Source organism: Acinonyx jubatus, chromosome B3 (genome assembly GCF_027475565.1).
Source record: "Acinonyx jubatus isolate Ajub_Pintada_27869175 chromosome B3, VMU_Ajub_asm_v1.0, whole genome shotgun sequence".
Classification (NCBI taxonomy): domain Eukaryota; kingdom Metazoa; phylum Chordata; class Mammalia; order Carnivora; family Felidae; genus Acinonyx; species Acinonyx jubatus.
This window is the reverse complement of record NC_069386.1, coordinates 70,323,649-70,338,540: the sequence shown is the minus strand read 5'-3', so window position 1 is coordinate 70,338,540 and position 14,892 is coordinate 70,323,649. Positions and strand designations below refer to the sequence as shown.

General features: G+C 40.4%; 1 protein-coding gene across 1 annotated transcript; it reads right to left on the bottom strand.

Moving 5' to 3' along the window:
• Positions 1-12,449: 12,449 nt before the first annotated feature.
• Positions 12,450-13,913, bottom strand: LOC106971377 (ribonuclease K6). Its single transcript, XM_015068186.3, has 2 exons — positions 13,644-13,913; positions 12,450-13,256 (listed from the first exon to the last, which is right to left on the bottom strand). Exon 2 carries the CDS (start codon positions 13,247-13,249, stop codon positions 12,785-12,787), a length of 465 nt encoding a protein of 154 aa, XP_014923672.1. The 5' UTR covers positions 13,250-13,256; positions 13,644-13,913; the 3' UTR covers positions 12,450-12,784.
• Positions 13,914-14,892: the final 979 nt, after the last annotated feature.

The following is a 14,892-nucleotide window of genomic DNA, read 5'->3' as shown; positions in this document are numbered from 1 at the left end:
TCATCTGTTTTGTCTTTTAATGTCCTCATATGAGTGAAGTCACATGATTTTTGTCTTTCTCTGACTAATTTCACTTAGCATAATACCCTCTAGTTCCATCCACGTAGTTGCAAATGGCAAGATTTCATTCTCTTTGATTGCCGAGCAATACTCCATTGTGTGTGTGTGTGTGTGTGTGTGTGTATATATATATATATATATATATATATATATATATATATATATACCACATCTTCTTTATCCATTCATCCATCGATGGACATTTGGGCTCTTGCCATACTTTGGCTATTCCTGATAATGCTGCTATAAGCATGGGGGTGCATGTATCCCTTCAAAACAGCACACCTATATTCCGTGGATAAATGCCTACTAGTGCAATTGCTGGGTCGTAGGATAGTTCTATTTTTAGTTTTTTGAGGAACCTCTATACTGTTTTCCAGAGTGGCTGCACCAGCTTGCATTGCCACCAACAATGCAAAAGAGATCCTCTTTCTCCACATCCTCGCCAACATCTGTTGTTGCCTGAGTTATTAATGTTAGCCATTCTGACAGGTGTAAGGTGATATCTCATTTTGGTTTTGATTTGTATTTCCCTGATAATGAGTGATGTTGAGCACTTTTTCATGTGCCAGTTGGCCATCTGGATGTCTTCCTTGGAGAAATGGCCCATTTCTTCACTAGATTATTTGTTTTTTGGGTGTTGAATTTGATCAGTTCTTTATAGATTTTGGATATTAACCCTTTATCTGATATGTCATTTGCAAATATCTTCTCCCATTCTGTCAGTTGCCTTATAGTTTTGCTGATTGTTTCCTTTACTGTGCAGAAACTTTTTTATTTTGATAAGGTCCCAGTAGTTCATTTTGCAACCCTTGTATTTTTTACAGCACCCATATGCACCTGCAATTCCTTCAGTCAGCTTAGATAATGGGAGATATAAAACCATCATTTCTTTCCTCAATACATTTCTTTACATAACTGCTATCTGTGAAATCTTCAACACTCTTGGTAGCCACCAAATAAACAGCTGTCATAAGAGCAGAGTACAGATTAAATTTATTCATTGTATTCTCATCTCACAGAAGTAGCCAAGCTGTAATTACAGACTAAAACACATGAATGCCTCACACCATTACTTGGTTTTTAGAGGCTCCTATAAACCACTCTTTAAAAATTTATCCATTTCTTGATACCCTCTGCTATGTGCTGAATTGTATTTTCTCAAAGGCTATATGGTGAAGCCCTAGGTTCTCAGAAATGTTTTGACTGTATCTCTGAATGTGATTATATTTGAAGTTAGGGCCTTTAAAGACATGATTAAGTCAAAATGAGGCCCTTAGGGTGGACCTTAATCCAATGTGACTGGTGTCTTTATAAGAAGAGGAAATTTGAACACACAGAGAAATGTCAGGGGTTCATGTGGTTAGAGAAGACCATGTAAGGGCACAGCAAGAAGACAGCCTTCTGCAAGCTGCAGAAAGAGGCCTTGGAAGAAACCAAACCTTCCAAAGCCTTGATTTTGGACTTCTGGTTTCCAGAACTGTGAGAAAATGAACTTCTGTTGTTTAAGGCACTCAGTCTGTGGTATCTTATTATGGTGGCCCTAGCAAACTAATACACTCTGTCACCAATTCTTCCAGTTGTCTGGAGTTGAATCTCTTAATTTCTTGGATCAGTGCTCTGTGTGCTACCATTTCATCCCCCAGTCCCTGAAGTAACTCATCCCATCATACATCCTGCACTAAAGCACTGGAGCTTGGTGTTAGTGGGGACAGAAGGGAAGGCTCCATGTTTTCCTTCATCTGAGCAATGGGAACAGATTGATGAACATATATTATGCCAAGGTGCCATAGTTTGGGACATGCATCCTGAACCTCATCAATATTAAAAATCAAAAGATTTGCCAAGAAAATGTAAAGAGAGCTATATAATGTTCATGGGTCTAAAGACTCAGTATTATTAATTTGTCAGTTTTCCCCAAATTGATCTATAGAATCAAATCATTCCTAATCAAAATCCCTGGAGGGTAAGCTGATTCTAAAATTCACAGGGAAATACAAAGAACCTACAATAGCCAAAACAACTTTAAAAAGAACAAAGTTGAAAGGCTAACACCACTTGGTTTCAAAACTTATTATAAAATTGGTGTGGGGGTGGGGGCAGTAAATCAGGAGGGAGGGATTATAAAGTAGTAGGAAGAAAATTTGGGGGAAGCATGGATATGTTTACTATCTTGATCATGGTGGTGGTTTCATGAGTGGATGCATAGGTCAAAACTTACCAGACTATACTCTTTAAATACATGTAGCATATGGTGTTTCAGCTCTATGTCAATAAAGCTTTAAACATAACTGGGAACTTCTGTTCTTTAAAAGAAGAATCAGGAGAATGAGTAGACAAGCTACTAACTAGGACAGTATTTGCAAACCAGATATCTGATTTTTAAAAATATGTATCCAGAGCACATAAAGGAATCTCAAAACTCAACATTTAGTAATAGGAAATCAAACTATCCAATTGTTCCATATCATCGGTCATTAAGGAAATGCAAATTAGAACCATTACACACTTATTATAGTGGTCAAAATTAAAATGACTGACCATACCACATATCGTCAAAGATGTGGAGCGACTGTAACTCTCACACTGCTGCTCGGAAGTGGGAGACTGTGGCGAGTGCACGCGGGGAGCACGTATCTGAATCCGGACAGAGAGCCTGGGCACAGCCCCTGGCGCACCGCGCCCCTGAAGTCTTCACCGTGAGACCCCAGATCTTTCCTGGACGCTCTTCCCACTGGGCCCTGAAGGGAAGCAGGGGTCCGGGTCTCATCTAACGGGTGCTCCTCAGAGCCAGGGGCTTCCGTGGTCCCCCACCCGGTCCCCGAGGGACGGCTGGCACCCTGAAGCAACCGTGGGAGGGGGTGCGGACCCTGCAGAGGTGCCATGTACCAGACCGACTTTGGCCGTGGGCTGGCCCAGCTGGACACAGACACCCCGGCCTGTGCTTGGCGGACACAACAGGAGGATGCAGGGTGTGATAGACTGCCCGCCCCGCGAACACGGTGGGCACAGGGGCCCTGGTCTCCGTGCACCTGCCAGAACCGGCTCATCTCTGCTCTGAAAGCTGCAGGTTAAAAACGTGTCAGTGTGAAAATCAATCAATCAATCAATCACTCAGTCCCCCACTTCCAAGGATAGTCTGTTGTTTATTCCTACCACAGGTCTTTTCAATGCAAAAGCCAACTATTCCTCTTTGCAGCCTGGGCCCACCAATTAATGACAATTTGAAAGAAAATTTGGTTTAATGTTTATTTATTTATTTTTGAGGGAAGGGGTAAGGGCGGGGAGGGGGGGGGGGGAGAGAATACCAAGCAAGCCCTGTGCTGTCAGCGCAGAGCCTGAGATCATGACCTGAGCCTAAATCAAGAGTCAGAAACTTAACCAACTGAGCCACCCAGGCACCCCAGAAAAGTTGGTTTAAAACTAGGATGATTACATTTTGCAAAACACCTGACCAGTTCTCTACAAAATTATCATGGTCCTCAAAAACAAGGATAGTTTGAAAGACTGTCATAGTCAAAAGGAGCCTAAGGACACATGACAACTAAATATAAAGTGGTGTCTTGGATGGGACCCTGGAACAGAACAAGAACATTGGTAAAATCTAAGGAAATCTGAATGAAGTATGGATTTCAGTTAAATAAAAAACAAAGAAGCAAAAAACAAAAAAACAACTAAAACACTCCCCAGCTTTACTCTGTGCTTGATAGTGAACACTCTGAGACTCCCGCATGGTGAACTCCTTTGATTAAAACAGTAGCTGGAACATGACATGAATGGACTTTTAGACTTTTAGACACTGAGCTGCAGCCTGCATTGCAATCTTGGCTAACGGCCGTTTATCAACTGTTGTTAGTTAACTGTTGTTAGGAGGGTGCTATACAATATGACCACAAGAGGGGAAAAAAGAACATTTCTGCATATGTGGTAAAAACTGGGGCCATAGGCTGTTATATTGCTCAATATTTCCCTTAGAAGGTTTGTGTGAGAAATCTCCCTCCTTTGGGTTTTTTGTTTTGTTTTGTTATAAAGAAAGGAAAAATTTGAGTGGGTCAGGAATTCAAATAGAACACAGTGAGGGCAGCTTGTCTCTGCTCCAATGTCTGAGGCCACAGCTGGAGGACTCAAAGATTAAGAGCAGGAATCACCTGAAGGCGTGTTCACCACACATGATGAGTGGTTGATAGTGGCTGAGACATTAGCTGGGCCTGTTGGCTGAAATATCTGTACCAGGCTTCTCTGGGTGGCATGAGCTTCTCTATAGCATGGAGATTGTGTCCCAAGACTGAGAAGGACAATGCAGCTGAAGCTGTATCACCTCTTATGACTTGGCCGTGGACATCATGCAGTGCTACTTTGTGTTCTATTTATTAGAAGTGAGTTCCAGGGTCCCTGGGTGGCTTAGGCATTGAGCATCTTATTTTGAATCAGGTCCTGATCTCGTGGTGGTTCATGACTTCAAGCCCCATATGGGGCTCTCTGCTGTCATTGCGGAACCTGCTTCAAATTCTCTGTCTCTCCTCTGTCTCTGCACCTCCCCAACTTGCGCCCTTTCTCTCAAAAATAAACATTAAAAAAATAAAATAGAAGTGAGTTCCTAAAACTAACCCATACTCAGGGAAAGGAAACACAGACCATACCTTTTAATAAGGAGAATCAACATCACACTACAAGAAGAGCATGTAGAATGGGATATGTTGGTGTGGTCTGTGGACATCTTTGGAAAATGCAATATGCTACGATCGGTTTGAAGAAAATATGGCAATATTCAGTAAAATTGAAAATATACATATAGCTTGACAATTCCACATCTAAATTTACGTTGGTAAAAATTTTCTACATATTCATCAACAGAAGATTGAGATTCTATAGGTTGCCTTTTAGTTTCGTTGATTTTTTCCTTTGCTGTGCAGAAGACTTTTATCTTGATCAAGTCCCAGTAGTTCATATTTGCTTTTGTTTCCATTTGTTCTGGAGATGTGTCTAGTAAGAAGTTTCTTCAGCTGAGGTCAAAGAGGTTACCGCCTCTGTTCTCCTCTATGATTTTTACGGTTTCCTATCTCACATATAGGTCTTTCATCCATTTTGAATTTATTTTTGTGTATGGTGTAAGAAAGTGGTCCAGTTTCATTCTGCATGTTGCTGTCCAGTTTTCCGAACACCATTTGTTGAAGAGAGTGTCTTTGTTTTTGTCATTGGACATTCTTTCATGCTTAGTTGAAGACTAGTTGACCATATAGTTGTGGGTCCATTTCTGGGTTTTCTATTCTGTTCCATTGATCTATGTGTCTGTTTTTACAGCAGTAACATACTGTCCTGATGACTACAGGTTTGTAATACATCTTGAAGTCCAGAATTGTGATGCAGCAAACCTCCAGGTTTGCTTTTCTTTTTCAGGATTGCTTTGGTTATTTGCGGTCCTTTGTGGCTCCATACAAATTGTAGGATTGTTTGTTCTACCTCTGTAAAAAATGCTGGTGTTCATTTGCAATTATGTGAATGGAACTAGAGGGTATTATGCTAAGTGAAATTAGTCAGAGAAACACAAATATCAAATGACTTCACTCATATGAGAACTTTAAGACACAAAACAGATGAACATAAGGGAAGAGATGCAAAAATAATATAAAAACAGGGAAGGGGACAAAAACATAAGAGACTCTCAAATATGGAGAACAAACAGAGGGTTACTGGGGGGGTTGTGGGAGGGGGGATGGGCTAAATGGGTAAGTGGCATTAATCTACTCCTGAAATTACTGTTGCACTATATGCTAACTAACTTGGATGTATATTAAAAAAATAAATTAAAAAATGTTGGTGTTATTTTGATAGGGATTGCATTAAATGTGTAGATTGCTTTGGGTAGTACAGAGATTTTAACAATGTTTGTTCTTCCAATCCATGAGCATGGAATGCGTTTCCATTTCTTTGTGTCCTCTTCAATTTCTTTCATAAAGGTTTTATAGTTTTCAGAGTACACGGATCTTTTACTTCTTTGGTTAAATTTATCCCTAAGTATTTTATTGTTTTTGATGCAGTTGTAAATGGGATCAATTACTTGATTTCTTTTCTGCTGCTTCATCATTGTTGTATAGAAAGGCGACAGATTTCTGTATGTTTATTTTATATCCTGTGACTGCGTAATTTGTGTATTAGTTCTAGCAATTTTTTGGTGGAGTCTTTTGGGTTTTCTACATAGAGTATCATGTCATCTGCAAATAGTGAAGGTTTGACTTGTTCCTTGATGATTTGGATGCCTTTTATTTCTTTTTGTTGTCTGATTGCTGAGGCTAGGACTTTCAGTACAATGTTAAATAACAATGAGACTGGATTTCCCTGTCTTGTTCCTGACTGTAGAGAAAAAGCTCTCAGTTTTTCCTCATTGAGGACGATATTAGCTGTAGGTCTTTTGTATATGGACTTTATGATATTGAGGTATGTTGCCTCTATCCCTACTTTTTTGAGGATTTTTATCAAGAATGGATGCTGTATTTTGTCAAATGCTATTTCTGCATCTATTGAGAGTGTCATATGGTTCTTATCCTTTCTTTCATTAATGTGGTGTATCATATTGGTTGATTTGCAAATATGGAGCCACCCTTTCAGCCCAGGAATAAATCCCACTTGATTGTGGTGACTAATTTTTTAATATACTGTTGGATTTGATTTGCTCGTATCTTGTTGCCAATTTTTGCACCCATGTTAATCAGGGATGTTGGCCTATAATTCTGCTTTGTCTGGCTTTGGAATCAAGATAATGCTGGCCTTGTAGAATGAGTTTGGAAGTTTTCTTTCCATTTCTATTTTTTAGAAAAGTTTGAGAAGAATAGATATTAACTCTTTATTTTTAAACATTTATTTATTTATTTAAAGAGAGTATGAGTGGGGGAGGGGCAGAGAGAGAGTCCCCAAGCAGACTCTGTGCTGTCAGCACAGCCCAGTGTGGGGCTTGATCCCATGAACTGTGAGATCATGACCTGAGCCAAAATCAAGAGTCAGATGCTTAATTGACTGAGCCACCCAGATGCCTCTATTTCTTCTTTAAAGGTCTGGTAGAATTCTCCTGGGAAGCCATCTGGCCCTGGACTTTTGTTTGTTGGGAGATTTTTGATTGCTGATTCAGTTTGTTTCCTGGTTATGTGTCTCTTCAATTTTTTGTTTCTTCCTGTTTCAGTTTTGGTAATTTTTATGTTTCTTGGAAGTTATCCCTTTTTTCCAGATTGCCAAGTTTGTTGGCACATAATTTTTCATAATATTCTCTTATAATTCTTACTTTTTCTGTTGTGTTGGTTGTCATCTGTCTTCTTTCATTTGTGATTTTATTTATTTGGGTCCTTTTTCTTTTCTTTTTGCTAAGTATGGCTAGAGGTTTATCAATTTTATTAATTCTTTCAAAGAACCGGTTCTTAGTTTCATTGATCTGTTCTTCTGTTTTTGTTGTTGTTGTTGTTCCTGTTGTTTCTATATCATTTATATCTACTCTATTCTTTATTATTTCCTTTCTTCTGCTGGCTTTAGGCTTCATTTGCTTATCCTTTTCAATCTCCTTTAGGTGTAAGGTTAGGCTGTGTATTGAGACTTGTCTTGCTTCTTGATACAGGCCTGTATTGCTATATACTTCCCTCTTAGGACCACCTTTGGGGCATCCCAAAGGTTTTGGACTGTCCTGTTTTCATTTTCATTTGCCTTCCATTTATTTATTTATTTCTTCTTTAATTTTCTGGTTAACCCATTCATTCTTCAGAAGGAAGTTCTTTAACTTCCATGTATTTGTGGTCTTTCCAAATTTTTTCTTGTGGTTGACTTCAAATTTCATAGTATTGTGGTCTGAAAATATGCATGGCATGATCTCAATCTTTTTGTACTTGTTGAGGCCTGATTTGTGACCCAGTGTGTGGTCTATGCTGAAGAATGTTCCACGTGCACTTGAAAAGAATATGTATTCTGCTTCTTTAGGATGAAATGTTTTGAATGGATCTGCTGAGTCCGTGTGGTCCAGTGTGTCATTCAAAGCCATTGTTTCCTTCTTGATTTTCTGCTTAGATGACTTGTCGGTTGCTCTAAGTGGGGGTGTTGAAGTCCCCTACTATTATTATATTATTATCAATGAGTTTCTGTATGTTTGTGATTGATTTATATACTTGGGTGTTCAAGTTAGGGGCATAAATATTTACAGTTGTTAGATCTTCTTGATGGATATATCCCTTAATTATGATGTAGTGCCCTTTTTCATCTCTTATTACAGACGTCAGTTTAAAATCTAGTTCATCTGGGGGCACCTGGGCAGCTCAGTCAGTTAAGTGTCCAACTCCTGGGCCTCTGTCCTCCTTCCCCAGAGCAGAACCACTGAGTCGACTAGGCAGAGATGGTGTGTGATGGGGTTTTGGAATGGTGGTGGGGTCTAGAGCCCACAGCCAAGAAAGGATTCTTGAGAGATCTTTGGTGCAAAACGGTGATTTTATTAAAGCACAGGGACAAGACCCGTGGGCAGGAAGAGCCACCCCGGGACCATGAGGAGAGACTGATTATATACTTAGTAGTTGGGGGAGGTAAAGTCAAAGGGAAGTTTCCAAAGTGATTGTCATATGCTAAAGAAGACTCACAGGATATTGGAGGCTTAGCTGCTGTCAGGCTAAAGTTGTTTTTCTCTCTAGCAAAGCTTTAACATTAAGACAGTAGGGCGTTCCGGGAGAATTTTTCTACTCTGCTTGCTTCCAGTATCTGTCAATGGGCTGCAGGTCATAAGGAAATATGATTTTATCTGCATTTCCTTCTGCCTTTATTTCCCACATCAGGGTGGACTTCTAAAACTTCAAACTTTGAGATCTGCTGCTTATAAAAACTTGCAATAGTCAGCCCTTCTCCTTTTCTTAGTCAATGGTTTTGGGGAAGAGTTTTTCTTATGCAATTCCGTATGTGCTACTTTCACTCTTTCTCTCTTGCTTCCTTCTCCATGACCAGGGGTCCCTCCCCTCTGCAGCAGCCTTGATTATTTTCTCCCCCAAATCAACTCTTTGCAGCTCCTAACTACCACTATGTGGCCATTTTTCTCCCTCTGAATGTGCAGTTTGTTCTCTCAGTCCTCAGATTGATTTCTTGGGTGTTCAGAATGAGTTGATCTTTATCTGGCTATGTTGAAGGGACAAGACAAGCATAGGGTCCCCCACTACTGTGCCATCTTAACTCCTACTTCCTAAATTTTTTTCTAACTTTTACTACTTTTTGGACCATTGTATAATGCTATCAGGTCATTTTAGCTGATTTAGGGATATACCTAAATGAGTATCTGATTTAGTCAATTATCTTGACTCTCCCAGAATACATTATTGAATGCAGAAAATAGCACAAATCTGAGAGACTCCACCATCTAGTCCATTTGTTTAGAACTAACACCTTTCATCATAAGAGATTTTCCCAAAGTTATCCTCATTCTTACTCCCTCCTACAATTTCTTCAATCTATGAGTTCCCTTTAATGTATAAATAACTATAGTTGAGTAACAGTGAGTAACTGAGTGGTTTGAGTAAAGGAAATTCAGTCTTTTCTTTCTCCAAGAATCTGTGGAATTGTCCAGGTAATGTTTATGATGAGGGAGTATGAGGCAAGCTGAGGACAAAGCACAAGCTAGCACCCCTCCTCCCCACCAGTGGGATATGTATGACATTCCTCAGTCACTCCTGGCTTCCCAAAAGCAAAAGGAAAGGAAAGGAAACAAGTGGTTGACTGATAGAGATCACAGTCATGCAGGACATATCTCTATCAGTTTACAATCAATACCCTAATCTATCAGTTTATAATCAATAGCCTAATCTCCCGAAAACTATGGATTCACTTTCCTGGAGGCCCTATTATCACCCTCCCCTCCATAGTGATGTGGGGAATAAAGGCAAGAAGGAAATGGCAGGTAGAATTAAATGTCCTTATAACCTGAGCTCATTGACAAATACTTGAGGCAAATACAGAGTATAATATTTTTTCCACGAACCCCCTACCATCCTAATGATAATGCCTTACTAGAGGAAAAAACAACCTGAACTTGACAATAGCAAGGACTCAGGTGTCCCTGGAGTCCTCTTTAGCATATCAGAGTCCTTCTGGAGGCCTGCCTTTTGCCATTACCTCCCCCAACTCTGTAGTATATAACCAGGCACTCTTCACAACCCCAGTGCAGCTCTTTCTGCCCCTGGGTCCTGTCCTTGTGCTTTAATAAAATCAACTTTTTGCACCAAAGACATCTTTAAGAATTATTTCTTGGCTGTCAAGAAATACAGTATTTCTTGGCTGTCAGCTCCGAACCCCCACCACCATTCCCAAACCCCATCATTTATATTGTACATAAGTCCATTCTGATTCCCGATTAGGTCAACGCAGGCCATCTGAAGATCCCTTTCCCTGAGGATGATGCTACTTTCTTACACTGGTTTACATCAAGCACGAACACAGGTCCTTCTGTCCACTCCCCACAGACTTTACTTGAAGACTGAAACTATACAATGTAAATACAACACTGCTTAAAGATGAATACTATTGAAAGCTGCTCTACACTGGGTGTTGTATGGAAACAAATTTGACAATAAATTTCATATATTGGGGAAAAAAAAAAAGAAAGCTGCTCTAAATTGGAGGACTGAAATCCTCTCAGAATTTCCCCTATGGGTACCCACCTTCTCAGACGCCAAGTTGTCCTGCCTTCATTTCTCTTCCCACTGAGAAGGGCCTTAAATATTTAGCACCCTTGGAATCCATGCTCCTGAAACCTGAAACTTCATATTTCAGTCTTTGTTTCAAAGATATGATATAAATATGTGGCATAAAGGAAAGTGAGCCTAATTAGCACACCTGTTAAAGGAATAGCTTGGTTTGGAAAGAACCATTCTGCAGTACTGGTAATTGACAGACTTGAAACTATTTCAATATGTGGCCTTTCTAATATGCATTGTGTTTGGCTGCTACTCAAAGTCAGATCAGTCTACAAAACACTTTGACCTACACTGGCCTGCTAGCCCAATGAGTCTAGTAGTTGACAAGGAAACTGAAGGGTATGATGTGTAGCAGAATATGCCACCCCAAAATGTGACTCTTTGGCATAAGAATTATTTTAAGCTGCTCATTTTGAGACACAGGAGAAATTCTGAAAGCAGAGTAGAGGTTACCCTTTCATAGAGCAAATTTACATGAGAAAGGGGACCTGTACATGGAAGTGAGGTATAATAGAGATTGCTTTTTCATCTGAGTGGCTCAACTGCATGGCAGGGCAAATTTTGTTTACCAAACATTTCCTCTTCTTACCTTGCTATGAATTTACTTCCCCCCCTCTCCTCTTAAAATCCTTGACCCCTATCCTTTCCTTAGCCCAGGATGGTACATAAGCCTCAGCTGGCTGGCTCTTTTGAGTATCTCATATTTTTGTGGGGCTCCCATATGTATGTACGTAATTTAAATGGTTTTTGTCTCACTAATCTGCCTTTTTATTATGGGATAGGGAGGGTCTCAGTCAAGAATCTAGGAGGATAGAGGGAAAATTATTCTTCCTCCCCTACATCTAAGACCTAAATTCTTAATCCAGCCTAATTCTTAACCCTAGTCCTTCAATTTCTAAATCCACTACCTGTTCCAAAACGCCATTATTTCTGTGATATTTCAGGATTTACATAAGGCTTTTTTTAGTTTCCCACTGCTTTTTTTTTCTTGAATTTATGTTTTCTCTTCATTGATTCCAAAAGATTGGGAGAATTGGGGCACCTGGGTAGCTCAGTCGGTTGAGTGTCTTGATTTCAGCTCAGGTCATGATCTCATGGTTCATGAGATTGAGCCCTCATAGGGCTCTGCGCTAATGACACAGAGCCTGTTTGGGATTCTCTCTCTTCCCCTCTCTCAGCCCCTCCCCTGCTAGTACTCTTTCTCTCAAAATAAATAAATAATCATTTAAAAAATAGTTTTTTTAAAAAAATGATAATGGGAGAATTGACTCTGAGCCTATAGTGGATTATTATCCTTACTACTACCTATATTTAAAACATTATCTGATGAAATATAGAAACCAATAGTAAAGATCTACGATGCGTCAGTTGTCAGTGTTAGAATCTGTGTGTGAAAGTGCTGTCAAAACAGTCTATGAGGCATCCATGCCACCTACAGATAAACATAGACAATGGTTTTAAGGGAAATATGTAAAATCTATGAACAGAGTTTGAAGGGATAGAGAACTTTCTTGCTCCAAAGTCCCAAAGACACAGTGGTGAGAGAAGTGGCAGAGGCCCAAGGTTGCTTAATAACCTCTAAGGTTGCCTAAGACCCAAATAGTTCTGAGAATGCTGGCAAATGCAAGTCTAGATGGCTCCAGAGTGGCAATGATGTACAGGGGCCCCAAACACACATACTCATAGTCGTTACAATGCAAAAGAAAGTGGTTTTATTGCTGTGAACACAGTGCACCAAAGCTTGGCAGAAGTTCTGAGATTAAAAATATGGAAGCCTGTGTCTTTCTTTGCCCTCTTCCCTATTGCCTTCCTTCAAAACACACAGAGCTCCCAAAGCAGAAAAGAATCCCATGTCTCTTTGTCCCCAGCGCTGGTCTTGCATCCTTGGCATGTGAATCCCCCCCCTGCCACGAGTACCCTCCTTCTTTCTTCTATGGGAACCATGGAAATCAACAAAGGAAAAGAAATAGCAGAGGAGATCATAAAAAAACCTGTGCTGAATGACAGGGAAAGTGATGGAAACTTCAAATAAGCTTATCTAAGTGTACAGGAACCCACTGATAGGGAGGGTCGCCCGGCTGAGGGGGATCACAGGCAATAATGAAGAATTTGTACAGGGGAGTATCTTTGTACTTGCAGTTGGGATACTTCCCTGAAGTGAGTGTGCAGTCAGTCATATTAACACGCTGTGGACTCTGGTGGCAGTTATTCATCCCATTTTTGCAGGTCACGTTGGACAAAAGACAGGTATCAGACACGTTCTTGAAGGAGTCATGCAGAAAGGTGTTGTGAACCTTACAGTTCTGAGTATAATTATTGACACCATTCATTTCCGTGTTGCAGCTGACAGGGCTTGACCTTACATGCTGAATTTCAAACCACTGGGCCCTGGTGAGGAATTGACGCCAAGCACAAAGTGGACGCACTGGCCCCCATAAAGCCAGCAGCAGCAGGAGGAGAGGAAAGCGTCCCAGAAGATCCAGTCTCATCTTTTCTCTGTAAGAAGAGAGAAAAAAATGAGGTAGTGATAGTAGTAGAAGCAATAAGAGCAAAATTATTATTCACAACCATTTAGATTTTTATTGTGCCTTTTAAGATGGTCATTGGTCTTTCCTTTTTTTTTTTTTTTTTTTAGCTATCTTCTTCCTCACTTGAGTCTCACAATCCTATGAAGAGACTGAAGCCCAGTGAGGAGGAATATAAGGTAAGATGTCTTTTCCTCTGATTGGCAGATCATTTTCTTCTCTTTTTCCTATACTTATGCTTACAGAACATTGTTTCTTCCCTCCACCCTCCTGGAATATTTGTCCTCCATCTATTTGACGCAGACCTTCCAGCCATCTTCACCGCTCTACTCCCCAGCTCCCAGGCTTCTCTCCTTACCAGGTCTCCGTGTTGGGGCTCCCGCTGAGAATAGAAGCAGTGGTTAGTCCCAGACTCAGAGGCTTTTGTCTGCTGTTCCCCTCCCAGGTATGCCAGAGCCTCCTGTCCACCTGGGTGCAGCAGGGGACTGATGGGTTCTGGGCCCTAGGAAAGAGAAACCTAGGACTTGAAAGGTGAACTTCTTACGCACAGTGTGGATGAAACCCAGACTCTCAAACTCACTGTTGAAAATCAGTATCACTGCAGACAGAGGAGGAGTAAGCCCTATTTAAACAAACAACGTGACTCAAAGAAGTTTTGAGGAACTGATGACTTCCTGATAAGGGTTGAGTGTTTCCTTCCTGATCTGAAGCTTCAGCGTTTTGAAGCTCTATGATTTCAGTTCTTTAGGACAAAGCACACCATGTAAATTTGATATAATAATTGTCATGTACTTGATAATGTTGTGAATTCCAACAACAGACATGAATGAATTATTTATTTATGTGTATGTTTATTGGGGGCTAGATAATGGCTACTTAGATTCAGGAGCTCATGATTTAATGAAAGAGACAGCCAGATAAATAGAACACTACACTGTATATTAATAAATATAAATAGCACTTGCAGCTGTGGTGGAGGAAACAACAGGGGACTGTGAGGAGTGAGCAGAGAGAAGGTCACAACACCTGAACTGAGTTTTGAGGATTAATTAGAAGTTAGGTGAAGAGGTGGGGTAAGGGCACCCTAAAGAGGGAACTGTGTGTGAAGATAAGGCAGGACTATTGGTTTTTGGACCTGTTTTGAAAGCATGAGCAAAACTACAGTTGAATTAATTGCATTATTAACTCAGTTCCACGTTGTTTTGTTCTGTACTTACGTTTAACGTACCTCTTAACCCCATGCACCATCAGTCAGTTTTTCACCCCTACTCCCTGTTTACCCACCACTTGTAGAAAACTGATAGAGACCGGACAGTAACATCTATCTTGATGTGTCTGATCCCAGGTCCCAAATAGCGACTCATTTTCCAGAAGAATGCTTACCTCCAGATTGTTTCAAGGCCTCCCTCCTAACAAGGGGGTTTCTTGAAACCTCATACCTTCCCCTCTCTCATGTATATAAGCTGTAGCTAAGCTCATCAGGGCAAAGCAGCTTTGGGAATGATCCTCTGACTTCTCCCTGGGCTGCCTTTCCTACAATAAAGCTTTCTTTGTTTTAAATCCAGTGTCTCAGAATTTGGCTTACTGTGCATCAGATGCACGGACAA